This window comes from Rhamphochromis longiceps, linkage group LG4, assembly GCF_057381845.1.
Source record: "Rhamphochromis longiceps isolate RC_006_pf linkage group LG4, R_longiceps_female_GT1.1, whole genome shotgun sequence".
In the NCBI taxonomy this organism is placed as follows: Eukaryota; Metazoa; Chordata; class Actinopteri; order Cichliformes; family Cichlidae; genus Rhamphochromis; species Rhamphochromis longiceps.
In genome coordinates, this window is record NC_140560.1 from 9,251,896 (window position 1) to 9,265,697 (window position 13,802).

Below are 13,802 nucleotides of genomic sequence, written 5' to 3' on the forward strand. Positions count from 1 at the left end.
TTGAGATATGAAAGAAAAGTCCAAGATAATCCATATCCAGGCATCCTGGGTTAAATCTAATTCGGAATTCGTTCTATTTAACTATGCAACAGTTTACAGGGACAGAGAAGAAGGAGAAGGAGGAGGCTGTGCCACGCTTCTTAAGCAAGGCATCCCATATACAATACTCATATAGAATAGGGGAGTGCAAATGAGCAAGGATATGTTGTTAGAAATTGGGCTGAAAGACTATGTGATAATAAATTATTATAAGCCATGTGGACGGCTGTAGCTCAGGTGGTGGTGAGTATCCTTGGGCAAGATACTAACCCTAACATGTTGATCATCTCCAAATGTGTGTGGATGTTAATTAGGAAGCATTTAGAAACAGTAGAAAAAACTGCTGTTGTGAATGGGTGAATTGTCTAAAGCCCTTTGCGTGCTTAAGATAAAGTAGAAAAGCACTTTATAAGTACCAGTCCATTTACCAAAATGTTGAAAAAAAAATAATCCAGAGAAACAACAAAAACATGTCATGGTGGGGTTTACGTTCATATTTTACATTAAAAATGGTTAACCCACCTTGTCTATGGTCACTTTGCAGCACAGCTGTGTGACTCTATGGTTTTCATTTTGGAACACTGCATTAACACCCAATAATCCACCACAATGAATATGAGGAAGAGAGGAGAAGATTAGTGACTTTATTTAAGAACAGCAAACAAAGCATTAAACTGTGGAATCTGTTAGTACACGGAAAGTAGGCAATCTTTAATTTGATTATGTTTGAACAACGGGATTAATGGTGGTGGCAGTAATGCACCTGTAAGTTGGGTGTGCCTACCGCATTTAAACTAGTAGTAGTTGAAGAAGAAGTGGAATCAAAAGGATCAGTGATGATTTATCAGTGTACACAGGTGAAATGGTTTCAATATTGTTAGCAGTCCACTGGATTGAAGAAACAAAACCACTAAGATCTGTGATATGTTCAGACTCGAACTCTTCACTGGCCAGTCTGCAAGACAGTCACTCAGAATGCAGACCTGGCATTCTGATAGAGATCCAGCAAACATTGTTCAGAATTGTTATGATGGGGCTTATGGTCACATTCTTATGGGTACCAGCGCATCATGGAGATAAAGGAAATGAAATGGCAGATAGGACAGCAAAAGTCGCAACAAGGAGACCGATAGTAGATATGGTTATTAGTGTGAGTAGGACGGAGCTCAAGAGTAGAATACGATACAAAATGATCGAAAGGTTGGCAGAAGCAATGGGAGGAAGAGAGGAAAGGGCGATGGTTTTATAGAATCCAAAGGAAGGTGGGGGAAATGAGAAGTACAGGCCGAAACAGGAGAGAGGAGACGATTATATCTCGACTGAGATTTGGACACACTGGTTTAAATACCACATTGTTTTTAATAGGTAAACACTGTACAGGGGAGTGTGACTGCAGTAGGGAACAGGAAACAATAGAACATGTTTTCTTGAATTGTCAGAGGTATGATATTGAATGCAGACAACTGATCAAAAAGCTGGACGATATGGAAGTGCAGTTGGACTTGATTGTTTTGTTTCGCACGACCTCTGTAAGTGAAAGTTATCGGGCTGCATTTTGGTTTTTAAGGCAGGCCCATTTGTTCGAGAGGCTTTGAATTTTTTTTTTTTTTTTAACTTTTCATTTTTTTGTCATTTCGGTCCACACTCCACACCAGTTGGTGGCGGTAATGCGCTATTTTGCTGTTTGCCAACCGCCAGTAAACCCTATACAGAAGAAGAAGAAGAAGACGTGGAAGCGGCAGAAGAAGACGATTACCACGGAGTTCAATGTAGCTGCGCAAGAAAACGGCAAAAACATTCTAAACCTCAATTCGGGTCTACTTCGACACGTCGAGACACACCTCGAGGTACAAAGTTTTTATTGTATATATAAGTTTGTCTCAGTCTAGCATGTATTTACCTTTCGTAAAAGTTAGTGAAATATTCTTTGAACTCGAGTCATCAATACCGCGGAAAAGTTCTGTCCCTGGTCGGTCGGGCGATTACTGTTCTTAATTCACGTATTCTTTGATTAAAATGAATTGAGCTAAAGTTTTTAAACGATATTAAAGAGTACCTTGGCAGAGGTATCTCATAGATGAGGGTCGTCGTAAATTTTGTTTTTTTGGAGGGGGGTTATAAAAAGTGTGTAAGGCGGTGTTTTGTTAGGTGGTGTAAGGAATGAATGGAATGGAACTATTAGAATCACTTGTTTGTTTCTGTTTCTCTTTCAAGCTGTTTCGAACCTGTTAACAACAACAGAGAGTTCGCAAAAGAATCGATTGGGCGGAACGTAGAGAACGTATACACAATCGAACGTCACTTGAATATTATCTAGAAAAAAAATTCTTTAATTGAAACATGTAAATAAGCAGTCAATTCTATAGCTCCATGGGGTTTTTCCATGTCATTTTTGTCTCTTATGTTGAGCAAATTTGTTCCTTAGGGAAAAAAAACAAAAAAAAAACTGAGTTACTAGCATAAGAAAGTACATGAGTATACATATTATAAGGAACAGCTCTTTATACTACCATCAAATAAGGAAAAGCACTGGGGGATAACTTCGCAATACGTCAGAATCAGAGAAACGTTACTAATTCCAGAGAGAATTTGTGCAGCACACATACATACAGTGCAGTGAAGTATGTTTAGTCTGGTTCAGTTTGTGTTGGTCTAACCCAAGTTGATGAACTAAACACTCTCATAGCACCAGAAATTAAAATAAAGCAAAAAAAAAAACATGCATAACGACAGTCGATTGTAAGTGCTAGTTTCAATCATTGGATCATGAAGTCAGTTCCATGATAACTAGACGAAAATCAGCCACAATAAACAATTTGCTGATCAACTCTGTGGATAGATCAAGTTCACCAGGGAGGATATGAAAAATGGCAGACTGGCTTTGTTGGTCTGCAAAATTTTCCTCAGTAATGGAGGACATTTGAAAGTCACTGTGTATTTTAAACATATGGATTAGTATTTAAGGTTTGTTTTAGTTATATTATTAGTTGTATTATTATTACATTTTTGCATCTTGGAGCAAAGGAAAGGAGATTTAAAGATTAAAATATCAGAATTTCCTAATGCAGGACATTATCCAGTCATTTGATTTAAACTGCTGGACTGTCTTAAAGACATAAAGACCTGGATGGCCTCTAACTTTCTGCTTCTTAATTCAGATAAAACTGAGGTTGTTGTACTCTGCCCTGAAAATCTTAGAAATATGGTATCTAACCAGATTCTTACTCTGGATGGCATTACCTTGGCCTCCAGTAACACTGTGAGGAACCTTGGAGTCATTTTTGACCAGGACATGTCCTTCAATGCACATATTAAACAAATATGTAAGACTGCTTTCTTCCATTTGCACAACATCTCTAAAATGAGAAATATCCTGTCTCAGAGTGATGCTGAAAAACTAGTTCATGCATTTATTACTTCCAGGCTGCACTAATGTAATTCATTATTATCAGGATGTCCTAAAAACTCCCTTCAGTTAATCCAAAATGCTGCAGCAAGAGTCCTGACAGGGACTAGAAAGGGAGAGCAGATTTTACCTGTATTGGCTTCCCTTCATTGGCTCCCTGTTAAATCCAGAATTCAAAATCCTGCTCCTCACATACAAGGTCGTAAATAATCAGGCCCCATCTTAGAAACCCAAATCAGAAAAAGTTGGGACAGTATGGAAAATGCAAAAAAAGAAAGAAAGAAAGGAGTGATTTCTAAATTTGACTTATATGTCATTGCAGACAATATGAACACAAAATATTTCATGTTTTGTCTGGTCAACTTTATTTCATTTGTAAATAGACATCCTTTGCTGTCATTCAGACCTGCAACATATTCCGTAAAAGGTTGGGATAGGAGCAATGTAGTGCTAGCAATCAGGTGAATTTGTTAAATAATGACGTGATTTGAAACACGTGATGTCAACAGGTGATTGTAATTATGATTTGGTACAAAAAATTAAAAATTGTCTTTACATATTTCAATAATTTTCAAAAAAATTAATGTTCCTCAAATAAAGATAGAAAGAGATTTGGATAGTTTAACTTCAACAGTGCATAAGATAATTAAAAGATTGAAATTCCATCAATGTATTATTGTAGGGTCTACCTTAGAATATAAAGTGCCTTGAGGTAGGGCTGGGCGATATGGCCTAAAATCCATATCACGGTATAATTTGAAGCATGTGCGGTAACGATATATATATCGCGATATATTATTTTCTTTTGTATAACGTATTCTACACACTAAGGCACGCTTAAAATCCTTTAATTCTCTCAAAAATCGACAGTGTGCCTGGTTCTGGGTGTGCTTACTGACCTCAAACAGATTTTATGCGGTACACGGCTCTCAAAAATCTGTCAAAAATGTTTGTCGGAGCATTACGGTTACCGTAGTCAGGAGCCTCGCGGAGTAATCTGGGTCCAAAACTCCATCTGCTTTCAGGTCCCAAAGTCAAACGAACACTGCAGCATCACTGAGAGTTAAAAACTGTCTAAATTCTTTCATCTTTAATAAAATGATCAGCGTTGCTGCTTTACCAGGTGCAACAATTAAGTTTAACATCCAGGCATCCATGAAAACAGAATTTATTCAATTCAACGGAGTTAGAAGTTAGCTAGCTAGTTTCCACCTAAACATGATGTGCCATGTTCTGACTGAGAGATATCTGAAAAAATTAAAACGTACAGCTCTGCTATCACTTCCAACATAAATGAAGACAGAAAACTAAACAGCAGTGACGTTTGTAGGGTTACTGAAGTTGGACTAGCTGGTATATAGTGATGTCCTAAGTCACAGGTGTCGAACTCCAGGCCTCGAGGGCCGGTGTCCTGCATGTTTTAGATGTGTCCTTGATCCAACACAGCTGATTTAAGATAAGATAAGATAAGATAACCTTTATTAGTCCCACACGTGGGAAATTTGTTTTGTCACAGCAGGAAGTGGACAGTGCAAAAGTTATGACGCAAAAATTAGAATACAATAAGAATAAATACAGTACACAGCTGTACAGAATAGAATAAAATAATATACTATATACAGTAGAATAAAATAGAATAAAAATATACAATAAGATAAAAAATAGAATACGAATGCTATATACAACTGAGTAAAAATACAACGATGCCAGAAAAGATTATTGCACTTAGTGTTATTGCACATGTGTGGATGTGTGTGTTTGTTCAGTTAAAGTTTAATGGCTTTAATTTAAATGGCTAAATTATCACCAACATGTCTTGAAGTTCTCCAGAAGCCTGTTAATGAACTAATAATTTGATTCAGGTGTGTTGAAACAGGGTGATATCTAAAACCTGCGGGACACCGGCCCTCGAGGCCTGGAGTTCGACACCCCTGTCCTAAGTGATTGCTAGCAAAACAGCTACATTGGCATAACATTAGCACAGTGAAGCTGAAGGATGAACGCTAACCTTTTTCCACTCAATAAAAGATAACGTGAGGGTTTCTGGTGGTTAGGGACAAATGCAATTGCATAACAGGATGCTATAAACGGACTAAACTTCAGTCAGGAAAACTACTGAGATAATCCATCCACAATACGAGGTTGGTCATTAATATACTGCAACAACATGGGAATAGAGCGGCTGCGAGAGAATTCGGCATTAGTGAATCAATGATAGGGAAGTGGAGGAAGCACAGTTTTTGGCTTTCCTCATATTCCAAAAGTGCTTCATCTTTTTGCTATTACTGTTGCCCAGCACAATTTGCAGATGATGTTGTTTGCAGCTGCTGCAATGCTTTCGACCAAAACAGGTGCAGCTTGATGATGACACCATCAACATGTGCTATTGCGGTAGAGCGGTATAGTAAAAATCTCTACCGTTGGTCAAATTTATATCGTTTCTATCATTTACCGTTTATACCGCCCACCCCTACCTTGAGGCGACTGTTGTTGTGATTTGGTGCTGTATAAATGCAGTTGAATTGAACTATTTCACACAGGGCCATGTAGGTTTGGATTTTTTTTCCCCTTAACCCTTTAGAGCCGGTCGGAGCGGGCACGCTTTGTTTTGTGTAACTATTTTTAAATCCCGGTAGCTCTGCAACCACGTAAGCTAGTGCAATAATTTTTTTTGCATATGAAACTGGAGGAGTTGTACTTACATCTTATGCCATCAGCTTGTCCTAGGTCACGGTTTCCTTCCACATAAAGCTTTGCAAAAACTGCATAAAAAGCACTTGCAGCAACAAAAACATAATATTACGGAAACACGCTTTGCCGATCCGTCAGCGCGAACTTTTGAATGTCCGCCATTACCTGCCCGAAACCGGAAGTGATGTCATTTTCGCGGAAATGTAGTTTTTTTTTTTTTTTTTTTTACCATCAGGGCCTCAGGGTCTATACTGGTGTTTTTAAAAGTTATCTTTGACTTTATGACTTTCTGTGTCGTTTCTGGGATGCTTAGGACTCATATTGCACTGCTGGAAATAGTTTATTTTGATGCATATGCTGCTTTTTTGCAAATTTGTAGTATAATATTTTCGTTTTTCCTGCAGTATATAAAAATTGGTGTATTCAAAAATAAAACTATGAAGACACTCAAAATAAATTTCCTGTGGTAGGAAACTATTTTGTGCAACTTTTTTGTATTTACAGTTTTGAGGGATAAGCCTCTTAAATTTCTCTAACTAGAAATATATGTTAAAAAAGCAAAAACGATTTTCAATTTTTTTGTAGTTTATTGCACGGTTTTGCAATTTATGTAATTACTATGCACTTAATGAATACATATTATTAAAATCTGGGCTATAATTGCTGTATTGATGTATAGCAACTTGAAATGCTCCCAAAAATGGCACCACACGATGTAAAAATATACTATAAGCTCTGGCGGACTTGGTTCTATGGTAGGTCTTAAAGGGTTAATAATAAACACCTTCATTTAGAAACTGCATTTTATGTTTACTTGTATCATCTTTTTCTAATATTTAAATTTGTTTGATGAAACATTTAAGTGTGACAAACATGCATAAAAAGAGGAAATTAGGGGGTCAAACACTTTTTCACTCTATTGTAGCTTATTTTTTGAGGATTTTATAACATGACTTAAGTTTTTTTTTTCTTCTGTAAACTGCAGTGATGTCAGACTCTGAAGGACGCCGCTCATCTGTGTCCTCCATCTCTTTGATTGAGATTAAGAGTGAGACTCATTTAGTGCTCCAAGCTTTTCTACATCGCTCCCTTTTAATTCCTCTGAAAGAGAGGCCTGGGAGGGTAGGAGGGGCCTACAACGATCACCACAAGTACAGGTAATATAACTCACTACTATTCTATTTTTTGCTTGTTTGTCTTTGTGTTTGTATCTTTTTTTTAAAAAAATTGTAGCTCAAGACACAACATTCTGGATAATAACTCACTGACTTGTGCCGTTTGTGACCTTTACCAGTGAGTAGCAATGATTAAAGGGTAGATAGTTTTAGGACTTACTACATTTTAATCAATCTAAAGGTTTAAGTAAGTAATTATTTTAAATATAGTAATTGAATATTTGCAATATTATTTATGTGACCATTTATTTTTAATGAATTGTCTTGTTTTCCCATGCTAGTTCCAACCCAAAACCAAAAACAAAGGATGAGCGGAATCCTCAGGTTGTCACTTCAGGAGATGAAAAAAAGACTGGATTCAAAGACCTCATAAAGCAACTGCCACATCGTAACAGCACACAACGTCCTGCCAAAGACCCTGAAGGCTCATTGGGCAGGAAGAGCAAAGCAAAACCTGCACACCTCAAAGACAAAAGCGAAGTAAGTGTGTTGTATTGTTTTGAGCTGGAACACATGAAAGACCATGAGTGATGTTGGACACAAACCTGTAGTGTAGTGTCTACATGGTATTGTTATACATTAGTACTATGATACATTAAGACCATGGAGGCTAGAAAAGAGTACTAAATGGGAAAAATTTATAATTTTCACTTCAGTGTCTGAGACTGGTTCTTTTTTTTTTTTTTTTTTTTTTTCCTTTTTTCTCATCATAATTATCAGTACTTAACTAAAATTTAATAGTTTAAATACTTCAACTGTTTCCACAGGATGACACCTCCTGTACATCAGAAGAGGATGAAAGTGAAAAGAAACTAAAGAAAAAGCTCAGCCAAAAAAACATCAAACAGAAGCTCTCCAAGATCTTCAGTTTAAGGTTACAGAAGGATAAGGACAAACAGGAGCGTCCGTCTCATCCGCAGCGACCTGACACATTACCAATTAACAAAAAACCGGAGCCTACACCAAATGTCATCTCTCCCAGTAAGCTCTCTGACTGTTACATTTTCCAAAAGAAGAAATATCAGTCGTATTTAATCACCTGGACACACAAAATTCGCTCGTCTTGTGTACATTTGTAATATTAAAGATGTATAAAAATTGCATAAATGTATTCATCTAAATGTAATTTTCACCTGTTGTGTGGTGAACTATTCATGCCGATTGATGTCAGCAATACTTCCTGACCATTTAATTTAGTAGGGCAAGGAATTTTTTTCCATTACAGCACCTTTTCATCTGACTTTTACTCAGGAACCTCTTCTCACTTTTTACTAAAGAATTTTATTTGATGATCTTGTTGACAAAGATAATCTACATAAGGTTCTTGCACTCAAAGGAGGTAACTTCTATGGTACAACTTTTATTTTGATATTAATATTTAAGATCATGGGGGACTTAAATGGCAACTAAAAATGGATGAGATTGACATTTTTTTTTTTTTTTTTTAGTTGAATGAACTGAGTGAGGTGGGAGAGATAAGATATAAATTATTTTGAAGGGTATCTCAGTGAGTCGAATAGAAGCTAGCCTGAGAAGGAGAATGCTGCAATGAGCTATAGTGCCAAAGGCAGCACTCACACTGAGGAGGAAGACAGTGGTTAATAAACCAGAGTCAGCCATTGCTTTCTTGGAAGATACTAGTGAACATAGTTCTCCTGCAATAACTCAAATTAAACACTTGACTGCATTTGAGTGGCAAAAGTCTTTTTATTGTTCATGGATATTTCATATACATTTGTCCATACAGATCACCCTCCTGAGTTCTACAGTAATGTGGCAGAGAAGCTGGAAAAGATTGCCCAGAAGTCTACCAGTATAAAGAGAAATAGTCCCAAAACACAGCCACCAACAGGTAATTGCATGCACAGCCACGCATATACATTAATTCACTTTAAAATGGTATATTGACCCAAACTAGAATTCACAGAACGGTAAAGTAACTAATAAATGTAAGTAAAATGTATTTATAAAGCAGATTTACCGTGTTTTCACACTTACAAGGTCCTATAGGGTAGCAACTAACCACAAAATGAACATAAATTTTTCATGTTCTTCAATAGTGCAGAGCACCTTCTTTGTGTTTTACTTTGCTACCACCCCAGATGCATCAAAACGTTAAAAATGACAACAACCACCAGAGGACAGGAGGGGATGCATGAGTTAGACATGCAGCAAATGAGACATTAGTTTGTTAGCAAGGGAATATTAACAGGGACAAAGGTGGGTTTTGAGTCTAGACTCAGAAGCAAAGATGTGGGTCTCCTCCTCCTCCTCCTCTCTCCCCCCCCCCCCCCCCCATTTCAGGTGATAAGATCATTCAATACACATGGAGCAGTGACCACAAAGGCCGCATCACCTTTTTGTTTGAGGCATCAACTTGTATGTAAAGATCTGTAAAGAGCTTTGATTCTACAAAAGATCTGACACGTATAGGAGCTAAATCAGTGATATAAGCTGACCCCTGCCCATTAAGAGTCTTAAAAATAATGAGTAAGCTCTTAAATGAATTCTAATGTGGCAAGGACAAGACTGTAATGATGTGCCAGTCAGCAGTCTTGCTGAAAGGACAAAAGATTTCAAAGAGGTGATGACGCTTAGCTGGTTTTTGACAACGGAGCAAATTTGTTTGTCAGAGTAAAGCTCTGAGTCACAAAGTTATATTTTGCAAGAGATGTAAAATATAGGATACAATAATCTAACACGCTGGCAAAGGAGCTTGTATGGAGATTTGGATGGACAAAAGATGATGAAAATCTGTTTCGTTCTTGTTCAACTGGACGAAATTGTTAGTCTTCCAGCCTTTTAATATATATTTTAGTGGAAGATATAACTCAAAGTCATCAGTGTACAAATGAAAGGAGATGTTATCTTCTAATAATATTACCAAGTGGAAGCAGATCCAAACAGAAGAAGATTGATCCTGAGATGAACAGTTACTGAAAAACTCTTCTTCTTAAGCTCTACATTGGCTCATTGATAAGAGCCAATGTAGAGCTGCACCCTTAATGCCAAGCCAGTCTGCAAGGGGTGGCAAAAAATTTTTTATCCACAGAATAAAATGCATCACTGAGGTCCTGCAGACTCGGGGCTGCAATATCACTTTAATCTAATGTGACTGGTAAACTACTGGTCACTGTCAGCAAAACTGTTTCTGTACTATGAAAGGCTTTGATGCCCATCTAAAATGCTCCAGAAAGGCAGCACTTGTGACATGGTAGTTTAGAGCAAGGATAATGGTTTTTGGTCAGTTTGCATCCAAGTTTTGTTTGTTTAAGTATTTTTATTTTATTTATTTATTTGACCTGGACTACAGCATGCTTAAAATATGCAGCAATATTTTCCAAGGTTAGGCGTATTGTTAGGTATTAATTATAACTTGGAAACTAGGACTGAGTGTATCAACTTAGTTACCTATGCTGTAACACAGGAAACATCATAGAAGGGGCTCATGTGAAATGTTACATGAAAAAGTATTTGCCCCTTGCCTGATTTTGTTTTTTTGCATATGATTGTGTCCAAAAAATAAATATAAAATATAGTCATTTATTTATTATTTCATTTATGGGGAAAAAGCTGCCCAAATCTCCTTGGCACTATTTGAAACCTCCCCCCTTGTCAACTCATGAATTAACTGTGATTAACCACGTTTTTGGAAATGGTGAGTTTAATTTCACTAGCCACACCCAGAACTTACTCATCACTGCCAGACCTGAAATAGAACCTGATAAGATAAAACCAGCATATCATTCCACAATAAAAAGAAACTCAAGAACAAATGACTTGAACTTGGTTCAGGTCACTAACATCAGAATAGGTATATCTATAATCCAGTTTTGAGTTCCCTCCCAGACGCCTTAACGCCCACTCACATCCTGGGCCATCTGACCTCAGGAAATCGCATGATAAGGTGGGGCTAGGTTTCACAATGAGCTCACCTGAAAACCCTGGCTGATTGGGACCCACACCCGTTTTCACACCTTCGCTCAGGCGATTAGAGGATCATCAGGGGGTCCTTTTGTCCCTCTTTGAGGGGATACTCCCACTGGGTTTAAATCTGGGACTCTCCGCCATTTAACCTTAGAACTGAAGAAGCTTCTCGGATGAGAGGTGAAACGTCTTCAAGCAACTTAAAGAAGTCCAGATGCTTTTCTTTGCAAGCTCCTTTGACTACGGTGACCTGGATGACTGAGAACCTTCACAGACATCAGAATAGGTTACAAAGCCATTTCTAAGGCTTTGGGACTCTGGACTGTCTCTCAGCTAAAGAAACCTTACTGAATTGGTTGAAGGTGACTGATAACACCGGAAAAACACTTGAGCAACTGGTGATTGATTAAAAAAAATTGATAGATCAGAAATACATGCAGTACATTATGTGAAGTTAGAAAAACTGATCAAGAACTATAATATCTTCATCTTCAGTAAAGCTGATGTTTCTTTCTCAGCAGTATGTGATAAAGAAACAATAGTGCAGGAACTTGTCAAGGTGCTCTCTTCGGAAGGAGACTCTATCAATACTGTGGTAAGTAGTGGTTCATTATACTGTCTGTAAAGGTCCTTTATTCATTTGTCAAATGTTTTGGGAATAATAATAATAATAATAATAATTACAATAAATTAATCAATTCAGGTAAACATAAAGCTGAAGACGGTGTAAATTTTCCTCATGTGTTTGCGTGCGCACTCAAAGCAAATGTGCATCATTTAACAGATCCAATCGGACCGTTTTCTTCGCTCCAGTTTGACCCGTCTTTCATATGCATCGTTTTCCAAACTCCTGGATGCTGTGAGCAGCAGTCATGTAGCTGAAACTCTTTCTCAGCAACCAACAGCCAGTCCTACACTGCAACGGATGGCTGTCAGCATGGAAGTATCACGGCGAATAGTGACAGCCACGGGAACTCAGCGGATGCAAGGCTATGCAGAGTGCTACATGGAGAACTTCGCCCCATGGCTGAAAAGCAATGGAGGATGGGTAAGTGATTTCATTTTTGCATTGACTGTGATTATGTTTTTTACAGACGGGCCTCGGCTGTTATGAACTCTAATTTTTCCTCTGTATAATTAATCATACAGACTTTTTCATCTGCAGGAGAATGCAGTAACTTTGGATGCGCATCTAGAATATGACTGAGCAGTTTTGTTTTTTTTGTTTTTTTTTTCAACTAAACACCAACTGCTGGACCTGACGGGAAAGTGAAGAGGAATAGAGAAACCTTCTCTGCTTTAATATGTGACTTACTTTTTCTTCCATGGCCTTATGTAAACACTCAGTAATTCTTGAAGCCTTTTGAATTCTGCTGACATTAGAAAGACTCTCCAGGTTTTTGATTTGCACAAGTCATTTGTTGTTACTAATATAGATTATTTTATAAAAAAAAAAGGCCTGTCAGTTAAATTGAGAATACCTCTAACATCAGTTTTCTGTTCTGTAGTGACTGGGCAATTTTTGCCTTCTTCCTTTCTGTTCAGTGAATTGGTAAAAACTCCTACTTGTTTCTGTGTCCTTAAGACTGAGTCTAAACACTTTATTTGTATTAAAAAAAAACTGTAAATACCACCAGCCACCCAGTACCCTTTTAAGATTGAATCTCACTGAAAAATCTAATTAACAATCACCCTTATAGTTTAGTTTCACAACTATCCAGTGAGCTAAAGCAGACCAAGATTTTATTTCTTCTTTAGTCAATTTCCAAATATTTACATTTGCATTTTATTCTAAAGTTTGATTTGTTAGTTCCTGCACTGCATGCCTTACTACTGGTATTGTTCTTTCTGTGGATCTAATTTACATGGGATCACAAGATGTGGATTTGTGTATGTTAGCAAAAGCTATATAGAGAGGGTATAATGTTTAGAGATTAGTGACTGATATTTCTATTGCTATCGTTTGATTGACAGGTCTTTAATCCACAAAAGGTAAACACTAAAGTTTTTGATTTTTTTGTTTTTGCTATTTTTCCAGTTTTTTTAATTGAGTTGGAACAGTCTGTGTTTTTGCATGATCCAAAGTGTTTTTGTGTGTCTATTTTCTATTTGAGTAGGAGCATTTAAACGCCTCCTGTCTGTAAGTTATGAGGAGAGATTCTACATGTTTGAATTGCACTAGGTGTAATAGGGACTGTCCCTTTTTGTTGTTGTTTTTTGTTTGTTTGGTTTGGTTTCACACCAAGATGATCCTGGGTTCAAACCCACCAGGAGGAGCCTTTCTGTGTGGAGCATATTGTCCCTGTGCTCATCTGTTCACTCCAGGCAATCTGGGCTTCCTTAGCCACAGTTGTAAATCTGTCTCTCTATATAACTTGTGTGTGTGTGTGTGTGTGTGTGTGTGTGTGTGTGTGTGTGTGTGTGTGTGTGTGTGTGTGTGTAATATTTTATTATTTTTATTGTAAATAATAACCGTTTCCTGTTGAAAGTGGACAAATTCCTTAAGGATGTAAGTATTAACATGAATGGACATAATGTAATATTCAACCTAAAACCTTAGTAAA

The 13,802-nt window shown here is 37.3% G+C and overlaps 1 protein-coding gene across 2 annotated transcripts; it reads left to right on the forward strand.

The window, feature by feature from the left end:
- The first annotated feature begins 1,762 nt into the window (after positions 1-1,762).
- bcl2l12 (BCL2 like 12) lies at positions 1,763-13,735 on the forward strand. Of its 2 annotated transcripts, none has more exons than XM_085403123.1 (8): positions 1,763-1,886; positions 7,122-7,293; positions 7,593-7,791; positions 8,079-8,292; positions 9,059-9,163; positions 11,757-11,833; positions 12,023-12,286; positions 12,404-13,735. In XM_085403123.1, the coding sequence occupies exons 2-8, from the start codon at positions 7,124-7,126 to the stop codon at positions 12,443-12,445; spliced, it is 1,071 nt and encodes a 356-aa protein (XP_085259249.1). In that variant the 5' UTR covers positions 1,763-1,886; positions 7,122-7,123; the 3' UTR covers positions 12,446-13,735. The 2 variants fall into 2 exon arrangements, with proteins under 2 accessions (XP_085259249.1, XP_085259250.1); XM_085403124.1 differs by having other exon boundaries at positions 11,760-11,833.
- Positions 13,736-13,802: the final 67 nt, after the last annotated feature.

Bases quoted from the DNA above. Each gene is read 5' to 3' on its own strand.
- bcl2l12 (XM_085403123.1), top strand. From the start codon at position 7,124: ATGTCAGACTCTGAAGGACGCCGCTCATCTGTGTCCTCCATCTCTTTG. The intron at 11,834-12,022 runs GTAAGTAGTGGT...ATCATTTAACAG, and splicing joins GAGACTCTATCAATACTGTG to ATCCAATCGGACCGTTTTCT. The intron at 12,287-12,403 runs GTAAGTGATTTC...TTTCATCTGCAG, and splicing joins TGAAAAGCAATGGAGGATGG to GAGAATGCAGTAACTTTGGA.